General features: G+C 50.4%; 2 protein-coding genes across 2 annotated transcripts in view; both read right to left on the bottom strand.

Moving 5' to 3' along the window:
• Window positions 1-1,056: 1,056 nt before the first annotated feature.
• LOC145339838 (complement component C7-like) lies at window positions 1,057-6,254 on the bottom strand (the record flags this gene model as incomplete). Its single annotated transcript, XM_080184371.1, has 5 exons — window positions 6,235-6,254; window positions 5,434-5,500; window positions 4,139-4,280; window positions 1,938-2,079; window positions 1,057-1,195 (listed from the first exon to the last, which is right to left on the bottom strand). Coding segments are annotated over exons 1-5 (510 nt in total), but the record flags the coding sequence as incomplete, so codon positions are not given.
• Window positions 6,255-21,455: 15,201 nt separating this feature from the next.
• LOC145339837 (complement component C6-like) overlaps window positions 21,456-22,053 on the bottom strand; it is a 43,824-nt gene continuing 43,226 nt past the window's right edge. The window contains 1 exon segment of the mRNA XM_080184370.1: window positions 21,456-21,873. Coding sequence (XP_080040496.1) covers window positions 21,689-21,873 — 185 coding nt within the window. The 3' untranslated portion in view covers window positions 21,456-21,688.

Raw genomic sequence — 22,053 nt, forward strand, 5'->3', positions numbered from 1 at the left:
GTCATCGAATTCAACATCAAACTAATCCAAATTTAAAATAGGCTGACACAGTGGGTTAGCACTGCTGCCTCACAGCATCAGGGACCCGGGTTCGATCCCCTGCTCGGGTCACTGTCTGTGTGGAGTCTGCACATTCTCCCCGTGTCTGCGTGGGTTTTCTCCGGGTGCTCCGGTTTCTTCCCACAGTCTGAAAGACGTGCGGGTTTGGGTCCATTGGCCTGAATCAGCACCGGAGTGTGGCGACTAGGGGAATTTCACAGTAACTTCACTGCAGGGGTTGCCAGCTTTGTGGAGCCCATGCCCCTGTGCCAGGGCAGGGGGCGGGGGCACCAGAGGCTCCGTGACCCCAGTTTAAAGGACCCTTACCCTGGGGCCGGGACGACACAGCTCAGTCCCCCTGGCTGGTCTTGTCCCCTGTTAACCCTTTAGCTGCTGTGCAGTCAGTGGGAGAAGGTCCAGTCGCACCCCGGCAGCATCCAGCACTCCCATTGGGCCGTCAGCACCCGGAGCTGCCCGCGCTCTGATTGGACGGGCAGCACTGGGAGCCTGGCTACAGATTAGCTGCGAAAGCTGGGGGGGGGGTGGGGGGGGGGGGGGTGGGGGGGGGTCCCCTGCCGGGGAGGGTAGGGTCACAAGGCCAGAGGACACAGGGGAATGGCACCCAGGAGCCGGAGGGGGTGACAGGTCAGGTTTATTTATGAATCACAAGTATGGCATTAACAATGCAATGAAGTTACTGTGAAAATCCCCTGGTTGCCACACTCCGGTGCCTGTTCGGGTACACGGAGGGACAATTTAGCACGGCCAATGCACCCTAACCAGCACATCTTCCAGACTGTGGGAGGAAACCGGAGGAAACCCACACAGACACGGGGGGAATGTGTAAATTCCGCACAGACAGTGACCCAAGCCGGGAATCGAACCCGGGTCCCTGGCACTGTGAGGTAGCAGCGCTCACCACTGTGACACCGTGCCCCCCCTCCCAGCTGACGGAGTGATGGTTGTGTTTATCAGACAGAGGGTTATCCCTCAGGGATCAGCAATCAGAACCATTACCTGGAATGTGTACTGCAGAATGTTCTCAGGCAGACGGTAAAACTCCCGGTTATCCCCACTGAAAACCTTCCGGCACGTTCCGCCAAAGAACTTGGTGTTGATGACAGGTCCCCGAAACTCTCCTTTAATAACATCAAAGCTTAAAGAAAAAAAAACACTTTATACCAGAGACTGGGACTGAAAATAGACCAGACACTCCGCCAAAAATACTCTCCCCACGGACACCCTCCCCACGGACACCCTCCCCACGGGCACCCTCCCCACGGACACCCTCCCCACGGACACCCTCCCCACGGACACCCTCCCCACGGGCACTCTCCCCACGGACACTCTCCCCACGGACACCCTCCCCACGGACACCCTCCCCACGGACACTCTCCCCACGGACACTCTCCCCACGGACACCCTCCCCACGGACACCCTCCCCACGGACACCCTCCCCACGGACACCCTCCCCACGGACACTCTCCCCACGGACACTCTCCCCACGGACACCCTCCCCACGGACACTCTCCCCACAGGCACCCTCCCCACGGGCACCCTCCCCACGGACACTCTCCCCACGGACACTTTCCCCTGTCACTGACTCTCTCCCGATTCCCCCTCCCACACAACCTCACACACACAGAGGCACACCCTCACACACACCCTCAGACACACCCTCACACACACACTCAGACACACCCTCACACACACACTCAGACACACCCTCACACACACACTCAGACACACCCTCACACACCCTCAGACACACCCTCACACACACACTCAGACACACCCTCACACACACTCAGTCACACCCTCACACACACACTCAGACACACCCTCACACACACACTTGTTCTGGTCTCCAGCTCATTGCAGTGTGGGATCTCTCTTACCCCATGCCGGTCAGCTCTGCCTGGGGTGGGATTTTATCAATGTCACACGCCATTGTGTGACTCTCGCAGTTTGCTTCATCTGCTCCATCTCCCTCACAGTCTTCATCCCCATTACACACCAGAGTCCGACTGACACACTGCCCTGAGACACACAGTGAGACACACAGTGAGACACACAGTGAGACACAAGATACACTCAGCCCACTCAATCCATTAAGTTGATCTTCCCCTACACCCTCGCTCTGACTGTAACACTACATTCTGCATCCTCTCCTTTCCTTCTCTATGAACGGTATGCTTTGTCTGTATAATGCGAAAGAGACAATACTTGTCACTGTGCATTAATACATGTGACAATAATAAATCAAATCAAATCAAACACTGACTCAGAGATACCTGGATCCAGCCCTCCTGTCACACAGACCCGACATTCCAGAAACCTCCCCTTCCCCAGGGAAATGCTTGTGACATTCAGAGGCACCGGGACTCAGGAGAGATCCCACTGACACCTAATAAACCTCCTGATATTGGTAACACACAGGGTTAGATACAGAGTAAAGCTCCCCCTACACTGTCCCCCATCAAACACTCCCAGGACAGGTACAGCACGGGGTTAGATACAGAGTAAAGCTCCCTCTACACTGTCCCCCCATCAAACACTCCCAGGACAGGTACAGCACAGGGTTAGATACAGAGTAAAGCTCCCTCTACACTGTCCCCATCAAACACTCCCAGGACAGGTACAGCACGGGGTTAGATACAGAGTAAAGCTCCCTCTACACTGTCCCCATCAAACACTCCCAGGACAGGTACAGCACGGGGTTAGATACAGAGTAAAGCTCCCTCTACACTGTCCCCATCAAACACTCCCAGGACAGGTACAGCACAGGGTTAGATACAGAGTAAAATTTGCTCTATCCCATCACGGTAGCACAGTTCAGGCCCTGGATTGCCTCAGATGCAGAAAGTATAACCTTTCATTTGCTCCAGGTGAAAGGTTATACTTATCACCTCTATCATCTCTTAGAAGGATTTGGGTCAGTGCCCCAGTGTCCCAATGCCCCAGTGCCCCAGTAATCAATGTCCCAGTGTCCTGATGCCCCAGTGTCCTGATGCCCCAGTGTCTCTGTGTCCCAGTGTCTCAGTGCCCCAGTGTCCATGTCCCAGTGCTCCGATGCCCCAGTGCCCCAGGTCCTCACCCAGTGGGACTCACACAGAGGATGCTTCTATCTCTGCTTGCTCTCTTCAGTTGCTATCCAGTTAAAGACAATTCCACCCACCCTTGGTGGGTGGGGGGGGGGGGGGGGGGGGGGGGGGGGGTCTGGAATGACGAATAGTCCAAGGGCCGTACGCCACTCATAAGAACATAAGGAACACGAGCAGGAGTAGGCCATCTAGCCCTTCGAGCCTGCCCCGCCATTCAATAAGATCATGGCTGATCTGTTGTGGCTCAGTTCCACTTTCCCGCCCTCTCCCCATAACCCTTAATCCCCTCTCTTATCAAAAACCCATCAACCCGCTTCTTAAAAATATCTAGCGAGGCAGCCTCCACCACTTCAACGGGCAGAGAATTCCAGAGATTCACCACCCTTTGAGTGAAGAAGTTCCTCCTCAACTCCGTTCTAAACCGCCCCCCCTTTATCTTGAGGCTGTGCCCCCTAGTCCTACTGTCTTTTTTGAGCGGGAAGAGTCTCTCCACCTCTATCCTATCCATCCCATTCATCATCTTATACGTCTCAATGAGATCTCCCCTCATTCTTCTAAACTCTAACGAGTACAAGCCTAGTTTATTCAGCCTCTCCTCATAGCTCAACCCCCTCAACTCCGGTATCAGCCTAGTAAACCTCCTCTGCACTCCCTCCAAGGCTAAAATATCCTTGCGTAAGTACGGCGCCCAAAACTGCACACAGTACTCCAGCTGCGGCCTCACCAATGCCCTATACAGCTGCAGCAAGACCTCCCTACTTTTATATTCAATCCCCCTCGCTATGAAGGCCAGCATCCCATTAGTCTTCCTGATCACCTGCTGCACCTGCAGGCTGGGTTTTTGCGACTCATGCACAAGGTCCCCCGAGGTCCCTCTGCACCGTCGCCTGCTGCAGTTTTTCGCCCCGTAAGTATTAGTCCTTCCTACCATTCTTCCTACCAAAGTGGATCATACTCCCCCACCACCCACACCTGAGAGGAGAAGTGTTCACAACCTGAAGCACATCGGAACTGGTCTCCACAGCCCTGGTCTAAGGGGCAGTCCCTCGCTGAGACACACGGGCGAATTTCAAATCTGGAACCAGTGCACTGCTGACCCCCGAACTGTGCGTAAACCGCCACGGATCTCCAGCGAGCCTGAGAGCAAACAGAGGAACAGAGTCAGAGAATAAACCAGCTCCAATTTCAAAGATGCTATCTATAAAAACTGTAACCACCTTAATTAGGTGATGGAGGTGGGCTGGTTAGGATGTAAACTCCCTGATTAAGGGCCGACCTCTTGCTCTGTATGTAACTAGGCGTGTCAGTTCCTCTGGAACTCCGAGTATAGACGATGAACTGAGAGGGTTCTGTCTGCTGTTGTCAGACTTGTAATTTGGGGGGTTTTAGTGGAGGGGTTTCTGCCTCTGAGGAATTATTACAGGACAGGTACAAAGCAGCTTGAGGAGGAGGCCACTCAGCCCTTTGATGCTGCCCCGCTGCCCAGTGCAATTATGGATGATCTTACATCTCTTTTGCACCTTCCCACACTGTCCCCGATTCATATCTTACTCAGGGAGATGTACAAGAGGTAAATGTGTTTCAGGTAAATGTGTTACAGGTAGGTGTGTTACAGGCAAGTGTGTTACAGGTGAGTGTGTTACAGGCAAGTGTGTTTCAAATAAATGTGTTATGTGTAAATGTAATTGTGTTACAGGTAAGTGTGTTACAGGTAAATGTGTTTTAGGTAAATGTGTTATAGGTAGGTGCGTTGCAGCTAGATATGTACAGACTCGATGGGCCGAAGGGCCTCTCCTGCTCTGTAATATTCTGTGATCTGTGATTCTGAGATGTGCTAATGTTGTGTGAGTTTCATCTGTAAAAGGTGTTGGAAATTTTTTTCTTACCTGCCCCAGAGCAGGAGTTTCCTGGGATTTATCAATCCTCCAATCTACTGAAATATTTCCCATCAACTGGATTCTAAATGACCTTGAAATGTGTCCTTAAACTAAACTGCCCCAGAGCCAAAGAGCGGCGACTTTGTCGAACTGATTATTGCCACAGTCACAGTAATTAAACACCAGTGTGGGGTTTCCTGTCTCCACCCTGCTCTGTAAGCAATGCCACAGCAGGCTGGCAAACCCCCACCAACAATGCTGCCCATTTACCTGCTGGGTATCACCGTCACAACCACCACCATTCATAGACCATTAGAACGTTACCTCTTCTACTCGGCTAACTCATCCGGCTGCCTATTCCCCTGCAGAGCAGCGAGTACACCGTCAGTAACGGGGAGGGGGGGTTAACTAACCTGAGTGTTGTTACAGCCCTCACACTCGCTCCAGGGGCTGAACCGACCCCACTGGCAGTGGACGGCACTGTTAACAGAAAAGGCAGGAGTTAGATACGGAGCTGTGTGGAGACATCCCAATCTGACAACATTCCCACAATCCGCTCACATCAAACAAGACTTGCAAACACACGCCGATTTACTTTCTAACATTCAGTGCTCTCATTGGCCACTTCAACCCATTGCATCATTGGTGCTAACCATAGATTACACAGATGACCATAGATTACCATCCGATCAACCTCCCATCCACTGACTCTGTCTACACTTCCCGCTGCCTCGGCAAAGCAGCCAGTAGAATTAAGGACCCCATGCACCCCGGACATTCTCTCTTCCACCTTCTTCCATCGGGAAAAAGATACAAAAGTCTGAGGTCACATACTGACCGACTCAAGACCAGCTTCTTCCCTGCTGCTGTCAGACTTTTGAATGGACCTACCTCACATTAAGTTGATCTTTCTCTACACCCTAGCTCTGACTGTAACACTACATTCTGCACTCTCTCCTTTCCTTCTCTATGAATGGTATGCTTTGTATAGCGCGCAAGAAACAATACTTTTCACTGTACGTTAATACATGTGACAATAATAAATCAAACCAATAGTCACTGTAACTCTACTCTCCCACAAGGCTGGGGGATGGGAGCATCCTCTGAACTCATTTCCAAATCACTCTAATCATTTCCCTCCACATCACACACCCTCAATAACCCTCAATCCCTCTCTCTTCCTCCTCCTTCTACCTCCATCCCTCTCCTCTTACCAGCATCCCTCAATTTCCATCGCTCTATCCTCAGCCCTCAATCCTTCGTTCCTCAATCCATCCTATATCCCTCTTCCCAAAACTATCAATTCCTCCTCCTTTATTTATCCTTCCTCCAATACTCATCCCTCGATCTCTCCTCATTCATCTGTGTGTTCACCCTCCCCTCATCTCTCCTCCCTCATCTCTCCATCTTCTTCCATCCACTCTTCGCCCCTCTCCCTCGCTCATCCTCCCTTCTCCCTCCCCCCTTGTCCCTCCATTCCGCTGCCCTCCCCTCTCCTTCCTTCACACCTTTTCCTCCATCTCCTCTCCTCAGCCCTCATCCCTATCCTTCCATCCCCTTCCCCTCATCCGTCCCTCGCCCTTCCTCCCTCTCCCCCTCTCGCTCTCCCACAATCCCTCGCTGTTGCCACGGTAACGTTCCCCACGCCAGACGGGACAGGAAGTTGTTGACTTACGAATGTTGTCCATGAGCCAGAGCCGTCGCCATGGAGACCAGGAGCAGAAGCTGAGGGAGCAGAAAGCGAGCGTCAGACTTTGGAGCTCCCTGTTCCCCTCCAGCTCTCTTCACAGCTTGTCTCCTCCACGCTGCCTTCCTGCAGGAGGCCATTCAGCCCACTCCCTGCTTCCAATCCCACACCTGCTCACTAACACTCCTGAAACTCAACGCCATCCAGGGTAAAGCAGCCTGCCTTTACTGGCACCACTGTCCCAGCCTCGACTGTTGTCCCTGTTACTCTCAGTGATCTGAATGTCACCCCAGTGAGGATCTGCAGCCTCCCACGGTTCACCAGCCCTGGATCCAGCCCCCTCCCTCCCGAAGCCCGTTCTGGGAATGGCTTTCACTCTGAATCGGCCAGTCTGTGTGTTCCAGTCAAGGCGCCAGTCACCATGGGCCCCCTGGCTTACCTCTGACCCCCACCCTCACCTCTGACCCCCCACTCTCACCTCTGCCCCCCCCCCACCCTCTGCCCCCTCCGCCACCCCACCACCTTCTCCCACCCTCACTCTCCCATCCTCTCCCCCGTCCCACCCTCACCGCCCCCCCCCCTTTCCCTACCCTTACCCTCCCCCTCTCCCCCTCCCCCTCTCCCCCCCTCTGATCCTGTGCAGAGTGGGTGCCTGTACCTTCATCATTGCGTTGGTCTCCTCGCACTAACTCTGTCAGCTCTCTGGCTGGGACACTCTCTCAGCCCTTGGCCAACACTTGGATACAATTCACACATTCCAGCTCCCGATTACACAACATTGAGAATTTTCGGGAGTTGGGATTGAGAGATTGGTTCCTGTTCCCGACCACTTGATTCCTGTTCTTCCCAAAACCTGTGTTTGATCCTAAGTGTGAGTGAATGTGCGAGTGTGCAAGTGAGTGTGTGTGTGTGTGTGTGTGTGAGTGAATATTGAATGTCAGTGTGTGTGTGAGTGCAAGTGTGTGTGTTAGTATGTGACTACATATATGAGTGTATGTGTCTGAGTGTGTGTAACTGAGTGTGACAATGAGTAAATATGCATGTTGTGTGTGTGCTCAAGTGTGAGTGTGTGTGAATGTGCATGCGAGTGAATGTGAGAGCGAGTTTGTGACTGTGTGTGTAAGTGACTGTCAGTGTGCATACAAGTGAGTGTGTGAGTGCGTGTGTGTGAGTGTGTGTATGACTGTGAGTGTGAGTGAGTGCATGAGTGCGAGTGAGTGAGTGCGTGTGTGAATGAATGTGTGAGTGTGGGTGTGTGTGAGTATGTCAGTATATCTATGAGTGTGTGTTTGTGCTTGTGACAGTAAGTATGCACGTGTGTGTGTTTGTGTGTGTGTGTGAGCGTGTGAGTGTGCATGTGTGAGTGCGCATGTGTGAGTATGAGCGTATGTGTATGAGTGTGACAGTAAGTATGCACGTGTGTGTATGTGCGTGTGAGTGTGTGTATGTATGTTGGAGGGAACCAAGTGTATGGTGTCGAAATTTGCTGATGACACCAAGATTGGTGGAAAGGCAAATTGTGCGGAGGGTGTGGAGAGTCTACAGAAGGATCTAGATAGGCTGGGCGAATGGGCCAGGAACTGGCAAATGGAATTTAATGTTGGCAAGTGCGAGGTGGTCCACTTTGGTAGGAATAATGGTAGGAAGGACTATTACTTACGGGGCGAAAAACTGCAGCAGGCGACGGTGCAGAGGGACCTCGGGGTCCTTGTGCATGAGTCGCAAAAACCCAGCTTGCAGGTGCAGCAGGTGGTCAGGAAGGCGAATGGGATGCTGGCCTTCATAGCGAGGGGGATTGAATATAAAAGTAGGGAGGTCTTGCTGCAGCTGTATAGGGCATTGGTGAGGCCGCAGCTGGAGTACTGTGTGCAGTTTTGGTCGCCGCACTTACGCAAGGATATTTTGGCCTTGGAGGGAGTGCAGAGGAGGTTTACTAGGCTGATGCCGGAGTTGAGGGGGTTGAGCTATGAGGAGAGGCTGAATAAGCTAGGCTTGTACTCGTTAGAGTTTAGAAGAATGAGGGGAGATCTCATTGAGACGTATAAGATGATGAATGGGATGGACAGGATAGAGGTGGAGAGACTCTTCCCGCTCAGAAAGGACAGTAGGACTAGGGGGCACAGCCTCAAGATAAAGGGGAGGCGGTTTAGAACGGAGTTGAGGAGGAACTTCTTCACTCAAAGGGTGGTGAATCTCTGGAATTCTCTGCCCGTTGAAGTGGTGGAGGCTGCCTCGCTAAATATTTTTAAGAAGCGGGTTGATAGGTTTTTGATAAGAGAGGGGATTAAGGGTTATGGGGAGAGGGCGGGAAGGTGGAACTGAGCAGCGACAGATCAGCCATGATCTTATTGAATGGCGGGGCAGGCTCGAAGGGCTAGATGGCCTACTCCTGCTCCTATTTCTTATGTTCTTATGTTCTTACATGTATGTGTGCATGTGTGTGCACATGTGCGCGTGTGTACCCGTGTGTGTGTGTGTGCATGTATGTGTGTGTATCAATGTGTGTGCACATGTGCATATGCATGCGTGTCTGTATGTGTGTGTGTGTATGTATGCATGCTTGCGTGTGCATGTGTATGTGTGTATGTGTGTGTGTGTGTATGTGTGTGTGTGTGTATGTGTGTGTGTGTGTATCCGCTACCTCCCCCAGCAATGAGTTCCAGGCACCCACTACTCTCTATGTAAAAAACCTGCCCTGTATATCTCCTTTAGCCCCCTTGCACCTTAAACCTGTGCCCCCTAGTAATTGACTATCACTGTTTGCTGTGCAGACACATGGATTTGGGCCGGTGTCTGTGGGAGTTTGCACATTCTCCTCGTGCTTGCGTGGGTTTTCTCCGGGTGCTCCGGTTTCCTCCCACACCCCAAAGATGTGCTCTTAGGCTGATTGGCAGGAATAAATTGTCCCTAAATTAGTTTCCCTCATCTTGATGGCCATAAAACATTAGACAGGGGTCGTGGGTGGAGAGGGGGACTGGTGGTGTTGAGATGGCGGCGCGGGCTCGTTGGGCTGAAGGGCCTGTTTCCCCAGGCTGATTTTGTTCTTTGTTCTTTGACTCTTCCACACGGGGGTAAAAGCTACAATTAGCTCTGCCTTTGCTGAACATTTAAATGCTTGGCGTACAAGTAGAAGATCATTTTTGGAGGCAGAACTCTCTAAAAGAATTTGCAGAACTTCAGGGCACAATGTACAGGCATCAGACACAGTTTTACAGCAAGGGGATATAGTAAACTGTAAGGGGGACATTATTAATGATCAGGAAGGCCCAGGGAAGGCGATTGGCTCTGATGGCAAAACAATTGTTTTGCAACGTGGTAATCAGACTTTTCGGAACATGACGGGGAACCGGGGTCATCGGATTCTCCCGTGTTGCAGGATTATGAGGACAGTTAGCTGAGGTAGACAGGATATCTGTACAGCAACACAATACTTCTGATGAACAAGGACAGGCATTTTTCTAAAGGACAACTGCCATAGGTGGGTACAAAAGTGACATCCTTGCCTGAGGGATGCAACTGTCATTAGGAAGGCCACTGGAAAGTGTAAACACTGGTTGAATGTACAGAATACAGAGGAGGATGTCCATGGATTGGGAACACAAAATTCAAAAATGGAGGGCACAGAAACATAGCGCCAGTTCAGATAGTGAAGGTGATCAGAGGAAGAGAAGAACCTGTATCTGGGGTCACCGCTGCAGATGTCAGAGCAGCTTTCTCAAAGATCAACCCATGGAAAGTGACTGGCCCAGATGGGGTACCCGTCGAGCATTCTGATCCTGCGTAGATCAGCTGGTGGGGCTATTCGCAGACATCTTCAACCTCTCTTTACAACAATCTGAGGTCCCTGTCTGCTTCAAGAAGACCATCACCCCGGTATCTAAGAAAAACCAGGCAGCGTGCCTTAATGACTATTGTCCAGTGGCTCTGACATCCATCATTATGAAGTGCTTTGAAAGGCTAGTCATGGCACAAATCAATTCCAGCCTCCTGGACTACCTGGATCCACTACAGTTTGCCTGAAACAGGTCCACAGCAGACACCATTTCCCTGGCCCTGCACTCAACCCTGGACACCTCTGTCAGACTCCTATTTATTGACTACAGCTCAGCCCTCAACACTATTATTCCCACAAAACTCATCTCCAAACTCTGTGGCCTGGACCTCGGCTCCTCTCTCTGTGACCGGATCCTGAACTTCCCAACTCACAGACCACAATCAGTAAGGATAGGCAACACCACCTCCTCCACGGTCACCCTCAACACCGGTGCCCCACAAGGCTGTGTTCTCAGCCCCCTGCTATACTCCTTATACACCTAGGACTGTGCGGCCAAATTCCTCTCCAATTCGATTCTCAGGTTTGCTGATGACATCGCTGTAATGGGTCGGATCTCAAACAATGATGAGACAGAGTACAGGAATGAGACAGAGAATCTGGTGAACTGGTGCGGTGACAATAATCTCTCCCTCAATGTCAACAAAACGAAGGAGATTGTCATCGACTTCAGGAAGTGTAAAGGAGAACATGCCCCTGTCTACATCAACGGGGATGAAGTAGAAAGGGTCAAAAGCTTCATGTTTTTAGGTGTCCAGATCACCAACAACCTGTCCTGGTCCCCCCATGCCGACACTATAGTTAAGAAAGCCCCACCAATGCCTCTACTTTCTCAGAAGACTAAGGAAATCTGGCATGTCAGCTACGACTCTCACCAACTTTTACAGATGCACCATAGAAAGCATTCTTTCTGGTTGTATCACAGCTTGGTCTGGGCTCCTGCTCTGCCCAAAACCACAAGGAACTACAAAAGGTCAGGAATGTAGCCCAATCCATCACACAAACCAGCCTCCCATCCATTGACTCTGTCTACACTTCCTGCTGCCTCGGCAAAGCAGCCAGTATAATTAAGAACATAAGAACATAAGAAATAGGAGCAGGAGTAGGCCATCTGGCCCTTCGAGCCTGCCCCGCCATTCAATAAGATCATGGCTGATCTGTCGTGGCTCAGTTCCACTTTCCCGCTTTCTCCCCATAACCCTTAATCCCCTCTCTTATCAAGAACCCATCAACCCGCTTCTTAAAAATATTTAGCCGGGCAGCCTCCACCACCTCAACGGGCAGAGAATTCCAGAGATTCACCACCCTTTGAGTGAAGAAGTTCCTCCTCAACTCCGTTCTAAACTGCACCCCCCTTTATCTTGAGGCTGTGCCCCCTAGTCCTACTGTCCTTTCTGAGCGGGAAGAGTCTCTCCACCTCTATCCTATCCATCCCATTCATCATCTTATACGTCTCAATGAGATCTCCCCTCATTCTTCTAAATTCTAACAAGTACAAGCCCAGTTTATTCAGCCTCTCCTCGTAGCTCAACCCCCTCAACTCCGGTATCAGCCTAGTAAACCTCCTCTGCGCTCCCTCCAAGGCCAAAATATCTTTGCGCAGGTGCGGCACCCAAAACTGCACACAGTACTCCAGCTGCGGCCTCACCAATGCCCTATACAGCTGCAGCAAGACCTCCCTACTTTTATATTCAATCCCCCTCGCTATGAAGGCCAGCATCCCATTCGCCTTCCTGACCACCTGCTGCACCTGCAGGCTGGGTTTTTGCGACTCATGCACAAGGACCCCGAGGTCCCTCTGCACCGTCGCCTGCTGCGGTTTTTCGCCACGTAAGTAATAGTCCTTCCTACCATTATTCCTACCAAAGTGGACCACCTCACACTTGCCAACATTAAATTCCATTTGCCATTTCCTGGCCCATTCGCCCAGCCTATCTAGATCCTTCTGCAGACTCTCCACACCCTCCGCACAATTTGCCGTTCCCCCAATCTTGGTGTCATCAGCAAATTTCGACACCCTACACTCGGTTCCCTCCTCCAGATCATCTATATAAATGGTAAAAAGCTGAGGCCCCAGCACCGACCCCTGGGGCACTCCACTAGTCACCATCCGCCAATCCGAATAGCACCCATTGACCCCCACTCTCTGCCTCCTATTTGACAACCAATCCTCTATCCACGCTAACACCCTACCCCCAACTCCATGTCCCTCGACCTTCTGCAATAACCTCTTGTGAGGCACTTTGTCAAACGCCTTCTGAAAATCTAGAAAGACCACATCCACCGGCTCTCCTCTATCCACCGCCCTAGACACATCCTCATAGAACTCCAGTAAATTTGTCAGACACGACTTCCCTTTAATGAAACCGTGCTGCGTCTGCTCTATCAAGCAATTCCCTTCAAGATGCCTCGCAATTTCCTCCTTAATGACAGATTCTAACATTTTACCTACCACAGACGTTAAACTAACCGGCCTATAATTCCCCGCCTTTTGCCTGGCACCCTTCTTAAACAACGGCGTAACATTAGCCGTTTTCCAATCATCCGGCACTTCCCCGGAATCCAGCGACGTTTGGAAAATAACCACCAAGGCATCCACTATAACCTCCACGCACCCGGGACATTCTCTCTTCCACCTTCTTCCATCAGGATAAAGGCACAAAAATCTGAGGTCATGTCCCAACTGACTCAAGAACAGCTTCTTCCCTGCTGCTGTCAGACTTTTGAATGGACCTACCTCACATTAAGTTGATCTTTCTCTATACCCTAGCTATGACTGTAACACTACATTCTGCACACTCTCCTTTCCTTCTCTATGAATGGTATGCTTTTTCTGTACAGCGTGCAAGAAACAATACTTTTCTCTATATGTTAATACGTGTGACAATAATAGATCAGTTAGCTGATTATTTTGCTCGTTGAAAGAAACATTTGGATATTATTAAGGTCTATCTTTCTGTGAATGTGTTTTTTTCCTTTTCTTCAAGGAATGTATAAAAAGAAAGAGAAAAAGGAAATAGTGTTTTTTGTGTGTTGTGTTTTCTGTTTTTTTGTGGGAAAACAATATTCATCTAAATATATTTTCTCTTTCGGAAGGGGAGATTGTTAAGAATGGTTTAACACTGCTTCCAATTAAGTCCTTATTGGATGTGAATTATTTAGTAGAAGTCACTGATATATAAAGGAGCTACAGGTGGCACTGGGGTTTGGGGGTGAATTGTGTGTGGTGGTTGATTAAAGAAATAAAGGTAGTTTATAAAGAAAGAGAACTTGTATCTCCTTTACTGAGCTGTAACCTGGACACAATCATCTTCAGCTGTTTCACCAATAACCTTCCTCCCATCATAAGGTCTGAAGTGGGGATGTTCGCTGATGATTACACAATGTTCAGCACCATTCACCACTCCTCAGATACTGAAACAGCCCATGTTCAAATACAGCAAGTTCTGGACAATATCCAGGCCTGGGCTGACCAGTGGCAGTAACATTCACACCACACAAGTGCCAGGTGATGGACAACAAGAGATAATCTAACCATTAGTCTTTGACGTTCAATGGCATTGCATTATTGAATCCCCCACTATCCACATCCTGGGGGTTACCATTGACCAGAAACTGAACTGGATTAACCATTGAATACCGTGGCTACCAGAGCAGGTCAGAGGCTGGGAATACTGCAGAAAGTAAATCAACTCCCGACTCCCCAAAGCCTGTCCACCATCTGCAAGTCAGGAGTGTGAGGGAATACTCCCCACTTGCCTGGATGGGTGCAGCTCCAACAACACTCAAGAAGCTCGACACCATCCAGGACAAAGCAGCCCCGGCCCCCCATCCACAAACACTCACTCCCTCTACCACAACACTCAGTAACAGCCGAGTGTACCATCTAAAAATGCACTGCAGCAACTCACCAAGGTTCCTTAGACAGCACCTTCCAAACCTATGACCACCACCATCTAGAAGGATAAGGGCAGCAGATACCTGGGAACACCACTGCCTGCAGATTCCCGTCCAAGTCACTCACCATCCTGGATTGGAAATATATCACCGTTCCTTCATCGCCACTGGGTCAAAATCCTAGTACTCCCTTCCTAACAGCACTGTGGGTATACCTACACAAAGAAATCCCACAACACCAGTTTAAAGTCCAAACAGGTTTATTCATAGCAAAAGCCGCAAGCTTTCGGGATAGGCTGTCCCTTCATCAGGGTGGCTAGGAGAACCTGACGAAGGGACAGCCTATCCCGAAAGCTTGTGGCTTTTGCTACGAATAAACCTGTTTGGACTTTAAACTGGTGTTGTGGGATTTCTTTGTGTTTTACATAAGAACATAAGAACGTAAGAAATAGGAGCAGGAGTAGGCCATCTAGCCCTTCGAGCCTGCCCCGCCATTCAATAAGATCATGGCTGATCTGTCGTGGCTCAGTTCCACTTTCCCGCCCTCTCCCCATAACCCTTAATTCCCTCGCTTATCAAGAACCCATCAACCCGCGTCTTAAATATATTTAGCGAGGCAGCCTCCACCACTTCAACGGGCAGAGAATTCCAGAGATTCACCACCCTTTGAGTGAAGAAGTTCCTCCTCAACTCCGTTCTAAACCGCCCCCCCCTTTATCTTGAGGCTGTGCCCCCTAGTCCTACTGTCCTTTCTGAGCGGGAAGAGTCTCTCCACCTCTATCCTATCCATCCCATTCATCATCTTATACGTCTCAATGAGATCTCCCATCTCCACGTCAGGTATACCTACACCTCAGGGACTGCAGCGGTTCAGGAAGGCAAGGGGACATTAGGGACGGGCAATAAACGCTGGTCCAGTCAACGGCACCTACATCCTGGGGAAGAATTTTAAAAATCATTTTGCTTCTCTAATCCCCACCTCCCTGACTCTGGGGCCTTGCCTTCAGTAGCCTGAGCCTCAAGCTCTGAACCTTCCCCCCTACATCTCTCCTCCTCTCCTCCTCTCCTTTAAGATATTCTCTAAAACCTTTGGGCAAATCTCTCTCTGTGTGGCTCTGTGTCAAATGTAGTTTCATATTTGTCCTTGTGTTGAGAGTGTGCGGGGGGGCAGAGAGGGGGAGCAGTGAGAAGGTATGTGGTGGGCCGGGGGGGGTGGGTAGCAGAGATGTGGGCCGTTTATTAAAATTAAAATTAAATTAAAATTAAAATTAAAATCAGTAGCTGGCAGGGGAATGTGTGACTGGCACCCAGCTACTGGACACTGCGGCCTACCTCACTCTCACCCAGGGCAGCATCGGGCAGTGGCTACACTGAAAACTCGAGGCGATTGTCATTATTCCTTTTGGACTTTTTGACCAGGATTCCTTGTGTGGACTCTTCCGGAAGCTTCCTTTGGATTTTAGTCTTTGGTGGGATTATGAACTCTCCCGGGAAGCCTGGCTCCCAGCGAGGGAGCGTGGCGTGATCACTGATCAATTCCACAGTGGGCACAGCCCCTCCCTCGATGGGCCGTTGGTGCCACACCACCCCACCTGCCCCCCCCCGCACCCCAACACACCCCGCCCCCACCCCACCCTGCTGTGTGCCAGTGGGAGAAAGCAAAACTCTTTACCACACCGCGGGTAGAATCTCACAACACCAGGTTAAAGTCCAACAGGCTTATTTGGTAGCACAAACTTACGGAACGCTGCCCCTTCGTCAGCTGAGTGTCTCGGAGGGCTGGGTCAAGTGAATGCTCCACTCACCCGATGAAGGGGCGGCGCTCCGAAAGCTCGTGTTACCAAATAAACCTGTTGGACTGTAACCTGGTGTTGTGAGACTTCTTACTGAGCCCCACCCCAGTCCAAGGCCGGCATCTCCACACCATAGAGTATCCAATTCACACACTCAGCAGAGGCCCATCCACACGCTATGCAGCGGGACTGGAAGATGCTGTTAATCTTTGGGACTTTGCACACTCTATGCAGCGAGACTGGAAAATGTTATTAATCTTTGGGACTTTGCATATTCTACGCAGCGAGACTGGAAGATGCTGTTAACCTTCAGGACTGTGCACACTCTATGCAGCGGGGCTGGAAGGTGCTGTTGACTTTTGAACTTTGTACATTCTATGCAGCGAGACTGGAAGATGCTGTTAACTTTGGGACTTAGCACACTCCAAGCAGTGGGACTGGAAGATGCTGCTAATCTTCAGGACTGTGCACACACTGCGCAACAGGGCTGGAAGATGTTGCTAGGCTTTGGGACTTTGCGTTCACTACACTGAATAATAGTGATGAGAAACATCAGAGATTGGAATTGTGGCTGGCCATTCAGCCCTTCCATACTGTTCCTCATTTTATGCAATCATCCACCAGGAATCTACCTTTCCACCGGATCTCCAGATTCCCTTGGATTCCAAGTTAAGATCTTGACTGATTATCCTAAACAGCTGACATTGCCTTTAAGAAAGAGACTAGCTGACATTGCCTTTAAGATTCTTTGTTGACAAATTTCTGAGGGAACATTCCCATCGCGCCCTCGCTCCTGACCTTCTCCAGCTGCTTCCCATCAACAACCCCAGGCCGTGTCCAAACACATCCTCCCAGAATTTACACAATGTTCCTGCTCGATATTCGGAATTAGTCAATAAAAACAAACTCTTCGATTCGGTCCCCATTTTCAGCCAAATTTCCACCTCTGTCAAACTCCAAACCTCTCAACTGAATGTATCCAAGAGGCAGCTGGATGAACAGGGTCAAAGGTTATGGGGAGAAGGCAGGATTAGGTTATTGAGTTGGATGATCAGCCGTGATCGTGATGAATGGTGGAGCAGGCTCTGAGGGCTGAATGGCCTCATCCTGCTCCTACCTTCTATATTTCTAAATCCAAATCAGTTTTGAACCTGAACGGCATGGTGGCACAGTGGGTTAGTGCTGCTGCCACACAGCACCTGGGACCCAGGTTCAGTTCTGGACTTGGGTCACTGTCTATATGGAGTTTGCACGTTCTCCCTGTGTCTGTGTGGGTTTCCACCCAAAGATGTGTGGGTTAGGTTGATTGTCCATGCTAAATTGACCCTCAGTGTCCTGGGATGGGTAGGTTAGAGGGATTAGTGGGTATAATGCGTAGGGATATGGGGTTAGGACCTAGATGGGATTGTGGTCAGTGCAGACTCGAAGGGCTGAAGGGCCTCCTTCTGCGGTGTAGGGATTCTATGATTCCATGAACTTATGCACGAGGACACCCAGATCCCTCTCTCCATTTAGATAATTATAGTAACTCCGAGAGTTGGCTGTGAAGGAACCGTGCTTTATAATAAACTATAAACACAAGCCTGTGGTGAACGCAACAGGTCCCAACCAGGACCTAAACGACAATGGACTCACTCAGGGTCTTGCTTTGTAAAAAAAACTCAGTATATGAACTCCATTTTGTTGGCTAATTATCGATCCTCAGGGAGCTCGTATTTAACGGGGTCTAACTGAGAGGTAAGTTAGCGATTTCCCCATGGGGTTATCACAATGATAAGTTGCCATATTGCTGCCCAATACAGAGGCCACCTTTCCCAGGGCATTGACTGTCGGACAGTGCATACATCAAGCTGTGCTTTTCCTAATAGAGCACATGGAGCTTACCCCTCTCTGTGGCTGGGGGAAGGGGGGGGGGGGTGCGTTACACTGTGCCCCCAGTGGCTGCTCCTGCACTGTCCCCTATCTCTGACTACAGACTCTGCATTGCCCCTGGACCACCAGTCTATGTAACTCCTTTCCACTTCCCAGTCGGAACCCCTGACTCCTGTCTGCCAGCCCCTGAACAGGGACATTGACAGCATTCCTCTGCCCACAGAGGGAGACAGATGGCAGCGACCCCCACAAAACATGGTCCGTTCAGTGTCTGTGTGAGTGAACCCACACACCCACACATGCAGTCTGCGTGTATCCCATTCCAGCAACACACATGTTCGCCCTTACTCCCCAGTGTTTGTCTATGTGTCACGCAACCTTGTCAGGTCCCACCAACACCCGCCCCCCACCCCCACCACTCCCCAGCCCCCCACACCCCTGTTCCATTATTTGTCCTCTATATCTACCTCCTCACCCCTGTGCCTGCCATTGTGACCCTCTGCCTTTCTCCCACTCTCTGCCTGGTATCGCTGTCCTTTCACAGAGCCCCCTCAGTGTTTGCCCCCACCCTGCCCCGTGTCCAGCCCCCTTGCCCTCACCTCGCAGCCCAGCCGATGGTTCAAACCCCCACCTTTGGCAGAGTGTGGCACCTGGGGCAAGGAGACCCCTGTGTACCCCCCCATCCCCAGGACCAAGGAGCCCCCCCCCATACCCCTCCCCCACCCCAGGGGTCAAGGAGACACCTGTATCCCCTCAGGGGGCAAGAAGACCCCTGTACCCCCCCATCCCCAGGGCCAAGAAGACCCATCAACATTGCGATGAATCCAGTTAAGAGTAATCCAATCCTCAAATAGGGAAAGAAATATAAAATATAGAAATTCCAGAAGAGAACCAAGAGGGAATCTGGGCCATGAGCAGAGAGATATGGGTATCGCTGGCCAGGCTCACATCTATTGCCCATCCCTAGTTGTCCCTTGAGAAGGTGGTGATGAGCTGCCTTCTTGAACCGCTGCAGTCCAAGTAGTGCAGGTACACCCACCGTGCTGTTAGGGAGGGAGTTCCAGGATTTTGACCCAGTGACCGTGCAGGAACGGCGATATACGCCTGAGTCAGGGAACCCCCAAGGGATGAGAAAATCATAAAATCTTACAGTGCAGAAGGAGGCCATTCAGCCCATACCAATAACAATCCCACCCAGGCCTTATTCCCATAACCTCCCCTATTTACCCTGCTAATCCACTGACACTAGGGTCAATTTAACACGGCCAATCAACCTAACCAGCATGTCTTTCGGACTGTGGGAGGAAACTGGAGCACCCGGAGGAAACTCACGCAGACACGGGGAGAATGTGCAGACTCCACATGGACAGTGACCCGAGGCCGGGAATCGAACCCGGATCCCTGGGGCTGTGAGGCAGCAGTGCTAACCCACTGTGCTGCCTCAGGTATCTGCTGGACGGTGTGTTGTGTCAAGTCTTGGTAACTCGGCAGCATAACGCAGGTGTTAAATACACTGAAAACAGCTTCTGTTGTGTGGGTCAGGGCAGAGGGCAAAGATCTTGGAGGAGTTTATTCTGGAGCTGAATACTCAGGAGAATTATTTTTATTTATTGATGGGATGTGGGTGTCACTGACCTTACCCTTCCTGACCTGTCTCACTCTGGCATTTCAGAGGGCAGTTAAGAGTCACCCACCTTGCTGTGGCTCTGGAGTCAGATATAGACCAGGTCAGTTAAGGATGGAGATTCGTGAACCAGATGGGTTTCCAAGACAACAGCTTCACTTTAATTCCAGATTTTAACTGAATTCAGATTTGGCCACCTGCTGTGATGGGATTTGAACCCGGGTCCCCAGAGCACCACCCTGTGTCTCTGGATTACTCACCCAGCGACAATACCACCACACCACTGCCTCTCCTTATCAATCACAAACGGCACAGTGGCACAGTGGGTTAGCACTGATGCCTCAACGGCGTCAGGGTCACAGGTTTGATGCTTGGGTCACTGTCTGTGAGGAGTTTGTACATTCTCCCCGTGTCTGCATGGGTTTCCTCCGGGTGCTCCGGTTTCCTCCACAGTCCAGGCTATCATTTAAACGGCAAAAAAAATGGCAGCATGCTGCTGTGCAGAGGGACCTGGGTGTCCTTGTGCAGGAATCTGAAGGAGTCGGTTTGCAGGTACAGCAGGTAATGAAGAAGGTAAATGGAATTTTATCCTTCATTGCCAGAGGGATGGAGTTTAAAAACAGCGAGGTTATGTTGCAGCTGTATAAGGTGCTGGTGAGGCCACACCTGGAGTTACTGTGTACAGTTTTGGTCTCCTTATTTGAGAAAGGATATACTGGCACTGGAGAGGGTGCAGAGGAGATTCACTAGGTTGATTCCAGAGTTGAGAGGGTTGGCTTATGGGGAGAGACTGAGTAGACTGGTTTTAGCCCATGTCCTGTAAGACACGGGCTAAAACCTATCCCATTGACCGAGCTAATCTGACCGAATGGTCAGGGTTTTCCAGCCTTGCTCGAGTGAGACTGGAAACTCTCCCCCAAGGTCAACGGACATTTCCAATCTCAGTCCCTCGCCCGCTCCGATTCTGTGACAGACAGGGCAGTAGAATTCTGGTGACTATCTCCTCGGGTGTCTGTGTCTAGTATTGTTTTATACTGTCCCTGTGAAGACCAGGGGATATTTCATTCCATTAATGGCGCTATATAAATGTATATTCACTTTAAACAGAGTGGGGTAAACTATTCCCAGTTGAATGTGGAGTCAGACTGGAGCGCTGTGTGCCGTTTCTGCATCTTTCCAAATTAAACACTTTTATTTGCTTTATTATTGTCTCTTGTATTAACATACAGTGAAAAGTATTGTTTCTTGCACGCTATACAGGCAAAGCATACCATTCATAGAGAAGGAAAGAAGGTGCAGAATGTAGTGTTACAGTCATAGCGAGGGTGTAGGGGAACAGCTTAATGTGAGGTAGGTCCATTCAAAAGTCTGACAGCAGCAGGGAAGAAGCTGTTTTTGAGTCAGTCGGTATGTGACCTCAGACCTGTATCTTTTTCCAGATGGAAGAATATGGAAGAGGGAATGTCCGGGGTGTGTGGGGCCCTTAATTATGCTGGCTGCTTTGCCGAGGCAGTGGGAAATGTAGACAGAGTCAATGGATGGGAGGCTGGTTTGTGTGATGGATTGAGCTACATTCACGACCTTTTGTAGTTCCTTGCGGTCTTGGGCAGAGCAGGAGCCCAGACCAAGCTGTGATACATCCAGAAAGAATGCTTTGTCGATCTCACCGTCCATTCCCAAACCAATCATATCCCCCCAGGTCGGTACAAATCGATTCGAAACAATTGGAATGCTTTCAATCTCAACATTGATTTTATTTCAAAGTAAAAAAAAGTATTCTTTAAACAGATAACAGAGTGTTCAGTCTGAATATGCATTACTGTGAGAATAGGAAGGTATATTTTGTGATATAGTTAGTGGTGAGCAGGCTCGCGGGGATCAATGGTCTCTTTATGTTTCTGTCCTCCGATATCTTTGTGAAGGTCTCTCATTCTGAGCTGTCCTTGAGGCTCGGTTGGGATTCTCAGTGCCCAGAGGTCTGGAATGTTGGCCCAGAGGAAGCACACATCTGAAATGGAATCTTCTTGCATATTAAGGCTCCCAGCATACACAGGCTCACTCTCTGCTCCCTGGAGTGAAAGACAATGCAGTAATCCTTTGCATCTTGGCGAGGACATTGATTGGGGAGCAGGCAGATGCACACTGACCCTGAGGGAAAGAGAAAGGCAAATGAAGGGTCAGTGTTAGGATGAGACAGTGGGGTGAATTGTCCTGTCCTGTCCGTCACGGGAATTGGGGTGGGCTGGGGGGACAATGGGAAGGTCCACTGACCCCGGTGGGATTTTCTGGTGACCGAGGCCAGGATATCCTGCCCAGGGATTTGTTACA

The sequence above is a fragment of the Carcharhinus amblyrhynchos genome, unplaced genomic scaffold (genome assembly GCF_965287045.1).
Source record: "Carcharhinus amblyrhynchos unplaced genomic scaffold, sCarAmb.v2.hapA scaffold_696, whole genome shotgun sequence".
In the NCBI taxonomy this organism is placed as follows: Eukaryota; Metazoa; Chordata; class Chondrichthyes; order Carcharhiniformes; family Carcharhinidae; genus Carcharhinus; species Carcharhinus amblyrhynchos.